Genomic DNA, 6,658 nt, shown 5'->3' with positions numbered 1-6,658 from the left:
CTGGGGAACCGGGGGCCCGTCCCTTCCACCTCTCAGAGCAGTTTCCTCGTCTCTAAAAGAAGGACAATAGCCTCTGTGCCACAGGGCCGTGGAGGGGTCAAAGGTATGTGGAAGCACGGACAGCATTGCTCCGTAATTTGGTTAAAGGCCAAGAGAACCTAAAGAAACCCTGGCGTGGGATGGGGTAGATGCCTCCTGAGGCGACGGGAAGACGGTGAGGCTCCACCTTGGGACGGATCCCGAGCTGCCTCTCTGGTCTTTACCCAGGCGAATGAGTGTTCACCACAAGCACGACACGTTCTCTTCTTGCAGTGGAGCCCAGCTGGAGCCCCAGGCCCAGGGTGGCCAGGGCTGGGCCATGGAGCTGACCCAGGAGGCCCTTCCACCGGCCGTTTTGCCTGCAGCAGGGGAGTCCGCCCCGTGCCCGCCCTCATTTCCCAAGCCCTCCCTGGGACCATCTACCGTAGGGATTTGTCCTCAGGCACCGTGTAGCGGGCGGCCCTCCTTGAAGGTTCCGAGGATTAAATGGAGTCCTTTGCACGCAACAGACACAGGGAACTAGGGGGCAGGATGAAATCATTTTAATAGCATAGCAACACTTTAGGACCAGGTGTCACAGACGAGGAAAACGGTTTGTCTTCCGCTCGTACAATTCCGGTGAGGGGTGAGGTGGTAGTGAACAAGATTACGGACATAGTTTTCACAGTGAAAACTTAATAAATAGATACTTAAAACGTCAAACTTCAGAGACAACGGGTCGTGAGTGTCATTGTTTTCGTATTCTGCCTCCTCTGAGCCGGGAGGTTGCTTCCTGGCTGCTGACAAAGGTGGGGGCCCTTAGGACGGGTACTCGTACTCCTCAGCACTGCGCCGGCCAAAATCCATCCAGCCCATGTAGTCCCGGTCGCTTATCCTGTGGCTGGGGTCCAGGCTCTGCAGGTTCTTAATGACGGACATTCGGCCAGAAGGAGCTACGAAGGGCAGGGGAAGAGGAAGCAGGGCCATTATATGTAGGAGCAGCACCAGTTCAATCCGAGAGGAGCGCAATGGGAAAAGCCAGACAATTTGCAACATGCACTTTCTTAAAGGTATCAAAGAGTTACCAAGCAGTGGGACTGCTGGCCCAAAATCTCGGAGAAGACAAGGACCCAGGTCTGTGTAAGCAGGGAGGGTAATATTTGCTGGCTATGGTTGTGGTTTCTAATCTGTAAGGATTTAAGCAGATTCACTGACCGTGGCCTTTCACAGCTGGGACCTGCCTGGTCTTTCTACCCCTGAAGCGTGTTTTCTCTTACGTAGCTGGCCCTCAGCAGACGTCAAGCAAGGATTTTCTTGGTACTTACCCATTTCTGAAGTTCACTCCTTAATATCCCGAGCATACTTGACTCTTGTTAAGGTAACACAATTACAGTATTTTGATGTTAGAATGGTTAAAAAAAAAAATGGAGTCAAGTCCTACCACTAGACAAATACCATTTAAAAATTAATTTTAAAGCTACCTTCTTTTTAAAAAAATGATATTGAGAGAAAGGCACACTGTCAGATTATAAAATCTTACGTCAGTAACTGACAGAAGAGTGGGCAGAAAGGCAATAAGGAAGTTATTTAATTCAGCCCTTTTGATCCAAATGCAATAACTGAATGAGAAATGGGCCTTTTGGAACTGGAGTTAAGTCCTCGGGAACAGGATGACTCTCATGTATAATTCACATTGAGGGAGAAGGGACACGAAGGAGCAGTTTCTTGGGAGACATGACATAGTCCTAGGCCAAGGGTCACAGACAGAGGCCTCCCGGGTATGAAATCGGTAGAAGGCCTTCTTCTGTGCAAGCCAAGAGGCAAGTAAGTCCCTCAGGGACCTCGAAGGGCCAAGCCCAGGGGACTTTAAGAGCACAGTGATGGAAGACCACCCCACACTTCCTATTGGATCAGTGCACTGCGTCCCCACTGCTTGTGACGCTGGCATTCAGCCCTTCTGTATGAGGCTGCCCCTGCCAACTCCCGCCCTCAGGCTGCAAAGAGTCAGACAGACCGTGGCTTATTTAGTGACACATGACCTTGCAGAAGCAGTTCCTCTGTCTCATTGGATAACCAAGTAAAGCCAGCTAAATTAAAAACCAGAAACAATTATACAGAGCCATGTCCCCACCCATTCTTTTCCGCCCCCCACCCCACCTCAATCCCTTCCCGGCCTTGGAATCTGAGAGTCAATCCAGCACATTCCAGCCCCTTGCAGATATCTCCAGCCTATGCACAAGGAAGAGAGCCCCAGCTATCGAATTGCTCAACATCTTCCAGGTAAAAGATTAGTCCTCACACTAAAAAAATAAAAACAAAAAACCCTGCAGTCCAGTTATCTGTACACAGTCATGGAAATACGGCCCATCTTCCCGCCTGCCGCGGACGAACACCCCCACCAAAGGCTGGCACGGCCCCAAGTTCCAGTTAATGAGGCGAAGTGGCAGCTTCCACGGGCACAAGCAGCCTGGGTTCTTGGTGGGGGCACCACGTTAAGCCCTGGTGGCTGTGCTCCTTACACACCTCAATTTCCCCATTCCACACACAGCTCTGCGCTCACAGCGTGTGCATCTACCGGGGTCCTCGCTCACTTCCCCAGTGCAGACGAGAGTAGGGACTTACAACCGGTTTATGGAACGGAAGTGAAGGACCTGGCTCCTTTAGACTTGAAAACCCCGAATGGGAAGCTGAATGGCTTCTGGACCTTCTGGGGAGGGCAGGGCCTGGACGGACTCTCAGACGTGCAGAGTCGGCCTAGATGTGCGGAGTCATGTGGCTTATGCATTCTTAGAGTCCTGGCTCCCACAGTGACGAAGAATAAGCGAGCTTACTGCACGGGGCTGCTGGGGGCTAACCGTACAGGTGTTACAGCTGTAGCATGAGAGCTTTGCTGGGCACGGGGCAGGTGTATGCCATATGTCCCCGTGCTCCCTCAATAGAATTGCTTCTCCTCAGTCACTGAAAGCTTTGCAGACAATCCCTAATGATCACCTCTTGAGCACTCCTCAAAGAGTGCATTATCGCGTTTAGGGTCTTTAAGCACAACAGTTGAGTAAATACCCAGCACGATAATCAAAATAGTAGAATAGTCAAAGAAACTGTCGAGGTGTAAATATTTATCCCCGGTTCATATTCGTCAAACAGACGAGTCCGATTGTTTCCTAGCCAGTGCTCGTGGTGGGTGTCAGCAGCCAGGGGAGGCAGAGGCTGCCATTCCCACGTAGGTGTGGTTGGTGCCACAGGCTGAAGGCCAAGGGAGAAGGTGGCTGAGAAGAGGTGCCGGGAAGAAGCTTCCAGCTATTTGTAGCATAAAGCCGCTGTCAATGTCAGTTCTGGGGAAATGGTGTGGTAACTGCCTTCCTTCCCGGACCTGTTTCTGGTGGTTTTTTCCCTAAGGTGGGGAGGTGGCTCCAGATTATGGCTCAATGAAAAACCTACGCTATTTCAGACTGGTCTGGCTGAAGTTCAGCCTACCTCCAAGGACAGACATCAACTTATCTTGATGCAGACAATCAGCAAGAACTCAAAAAGTTTTCAGACTTCCTCTGCCATCTGACTAGTATTTCCACATCTCTCGGTTCAATTAGCTGGAGAGCAAAACAGAAGACGGTAGCTGGGACAATTTCTCAAAGAGAGGACAAAATGTAACACATCATCTTCTGTTTTGTTTTGTTTTCTTTTGTTTTCCTTCTGAACTCCCCTGGTCAAAAAGTCCCAATCTTACCTTCATATGAAACCATCAGAGACTCTGGAAAGCTGAGCCCATCATTTCCTCCTTGTCTAGTCAAGCCACGAGCTAAGCTTCAAATCCAGGTCCCGGCACATGAGAGGGTAAGGGAGCCTCATGGGAAAGGACCCCCTCCCACCCCTCCCAGCGGCATTTTTTGTGGTTTATTGTCCAGCCGTGTTGGTCCAGTTTAGCCTACTGCGTCACAGCCTGTGTCGACCATAAGTGTCACTGTGGAACAAGTTGGTAGAAAAAAACTGCCCCAGTCCCAATCATGATTCCTAAGGAGCATACAGACGAATGAGCCTCCCTCTGAATCACACAAAGAGCTAGAAGGGACCTAGGGGAACTGTAGCCTCATCCCTGCTTTATAGATGAGACAGGCCCAGGAGAGGGGCAGGGTTGATAGCATGGCACTCAGCTAGTGAGCCCCCCAGTCACCTTATTCCTGGAGAAAGACTTTGATGCTGAGAAATCTGTGGCTTGAGGGCTCCTGCTGCAACTGGGACCATTTCTCCAACAGCAAAATAAAAACAAACGGGTCTATTGGGTGATCATTTGAAATCACTGACGAGGGGAACTCAAAACTGCTCCTGACTCTTTCCTCCTGTTATGTTCTTCTGGGAAACCTGACACGTTGTCACTTCTTTTTCAACTGTTGCAGTCAGAACTCAAACGTTTTCTCAGCATTGATTCTTTCCTGCCGGGGGCTTTCAAGTGTCAGCGTCAGAGTGGCTTCAGATTCCTCTGCATTTTCAGTAGAGGGTATGTAGTAGAACTGAAAACCTTTTTTGAGTCCGTAATTTGCTCTGCAATTACCTTTTAACGTCTTCATAATGTGGTGTTGAGCTTAAACAGCCACACGTACCAAACGTCAGTTTCAAGAAAGCTTTTAAAAACGGTTTTCCCCAATAAATGTAATCTTCCACACTAGCTCTCAGTTTGCTACAAAGGACGTCCAGAAAACCACACCGCCCGGTGCAGTACAATTGGGAAAAGAAAGTGAAAACCCTTTCAGCCTAACGCGCGGCCTGTGTTCCGTTTGGAGAGGTCACGCACCTCCATCCGCCCGACGCTAGGGAAGAAGGTCGGGATTGGGAGCCCCGCGCGGGGGCGGAAGTGAGGGATAAGGACCCCACAGATGAATGAGCATCCGTACCTTTCCGGGCCTGCTGGATGTATCTGGCCAGCAGCGCGCCCAGGTGCGCTCGGGGCTCGCCGTCCACCTTCTGCACGGCCCTCAGCTGCCGCCGGAGCGCTTCCTCCTCCTGCTGCGCCCCTGGGCCCGCAGGGTCCGCCGCGGGTACCGGCTGCGCCAGGGCGCCCGCCGCCAGTACAGCCATCAGCACGCACAGGCACACGCCTCCGTTCATGGCTGCGGAGAGCGAAGAGGAGGGGACGTGAACGAAAAGGTGGGGCGTCGCGGCCTCTCGCGGAGGGTCGGGGCACCTGGGCTATGGAAAAGAGGGCTCAGTCCAAACGCGCGGGGCTCCAGACCCGCCACACTCGCGCAAGCTCTAGGGCACGGGGGCTCGCCAAGCGCCGCCAAGCGCCGACGGGAGCTCCAAGCGCGCTCCTTTTGTCTTTTGGGGGAACCACACCCGGTGCCCCGGTATGGGACGGAGACCCTGTCTTCTGCCCTGGTTAGCAGAAGGAAAATCTTCTGTTTCCCTTTAGTGCCAGAAAGTGTTCTTAAAGCGTCTGTCTTCTAACTGGAAAAGCAAGAGATTAATTAAAGATGGGAAAATTAGCCGGAGAGAAGACTCCGTGGGAGAAATGAGATCCTTGACAGCTAAAAAGCTTTCATAAACGGCGAAAAATGAGTAGCGCAGTTTAAAATATGGGAACAGTAGGGGCGCCTGGGTGGCTCAGTCGGTGAAGCATCCGACTTCGGCTCAGGTCATGATCTCGCGGTCCGTGAGTTCGAGCCCCGCGTCGGGCTCTGTGCTGACCGCTCAGAGCCCGGAGCCTGTTTCAGATTCTGTGTCTCCCTCTCTCTCTGACCCTCCCCCGTTCATGCTGTCTCTCCCTGTCTCAAAAATAAATAAACGTTAAGAAATTAAAAAAATAATAATAAAACGTGGGAACAATAAATAAAAGCCATAAAGTTTCTTTAAGGTGTAGATGGGAATTGGCAGTAAACCACCACGCAAACCACAAGAATGGCTTTTCAAAATCAGAAATATGCGCTCCGTCTTCAGTCGTTGGCAAAACTCCGCTGCATCTTGGATCCACGAGCAGGTAACACTCGCACGTTTCGATCCCCAAAGCCCTGACTTTTTCTGCAACGTCTAGAAAATGAGTTTAAATCTTAAAACCTCTTGGTAGTTTATTTGAAGAGATTGCAAAGTACCTGGCACTTCTGTGCAACATCTAGCAAACCCCACTTTGCATGCTAATCCCAGCAAATAGATATCCCGGCATTGCGTGCTGCTGAGAACAAAGCAGGCGCTTGGAAGTCTCTCCATCAGCTGTACCCACCCAGACCTCCTTGTTGTCTCCGACCTCGAGCAAGGTCTTTCGAGCTGTCGGAAAGAAGACACAGGAAGCAGAAAAATGGAAAGGGTACCAAACTGAAGACAGTATTCTTCAGCCAACTGAACACTTGGATCCCCCGCGGGATTGTGCGGAACCTACCTTCAGAGTAGGACGCAGCTGGCTTCGCGTTTCCACCGGAGCGGCGGGGAGCCCAGCCAAGTTCAGGGTGGGCCGGCAGGAGGCTGCTGCTTAAATAGCCCCTCCCGGCGCTGTTAGCCAGTCATCTATTTAGCCAGCCTTGACGCAGACGGGCAGCAACACGTGCTCCGGGGCGGCCACTGGGGCGACGACCGATTGAAGTGGCTCCTGGGAGAGAGGGGGCGATGGCTCTGTGGAGTTGGTGTCGGGTGTCCCGCCCCCCTCTCTGTTGGGGGG

At 51.8% G+C, this 6,658-nt stretch overlaps 1 protein-coding gene across 1 annotated transcript; it reads right to left on the bottom strand.

Moving 5' to 3' along the window:
• Positions 1-566: 566 nt before the first annotated feature.
• Positions 567-6,432, bottom strand: CCK (cholecystokinin). The gene is made up of 3 exons (XM_042956002.1): positions 6,383-6,432; positions 4,905-5,120; positions 567-971 (listed from the first exon to the last, which is right to left on the bottom strand). The coding sequence occupies exons 2-3, from the start codon at positions 5,116-5,118 to the stop codon at positions 838-840; spliced, it is 348 nt and encodes a 115-aa protein (XP_042811936.1). The 5' UTR covers positions 5,119-5,120; positions 6,383-6,432; the 3' UTR covers positions 567-837.
• Positions 6,433-6,658: the final 226 nt, after the last annotated feature.

The sequence above is a fragment of the Panthera leo genome, chromosome C2 (assembly GCF_018350215.1).
Source record: "Panthera leo isolate Ple1 chromosome C2, P.leo_Ple1_pat1.1, whole genome shotgun sequence".
Classification (NCBI taxonomy): domain Eukaryota; kingdom Metazoa; phylum Chordata; class Mammalia; order Carnivora; family Felidae; genus Panthera; species Panthera leo.
Note: the sequence above shows the minus strand (reverse complement) of the source record. Positions and strands in the feature narration are given on the sequence as shown.

Excerpts from the sequence above, each read along its gene's own strand:
- CCK (XM_042956002.1), bottom strand. The coding sequence starts at position 5,118 with ATGAACGGAGGCGTGTGCCTGTGCGTGCTGATGGCTGTACTGGCGGCG. Across the intron at positions 972-4,904 it reads CATCCAGCAGGCCCGGAAAG|CTCCTTCTGGCCGAATGTCC; the intron begins GTACGGATGCTC and ends TGCCCTTCGTAG.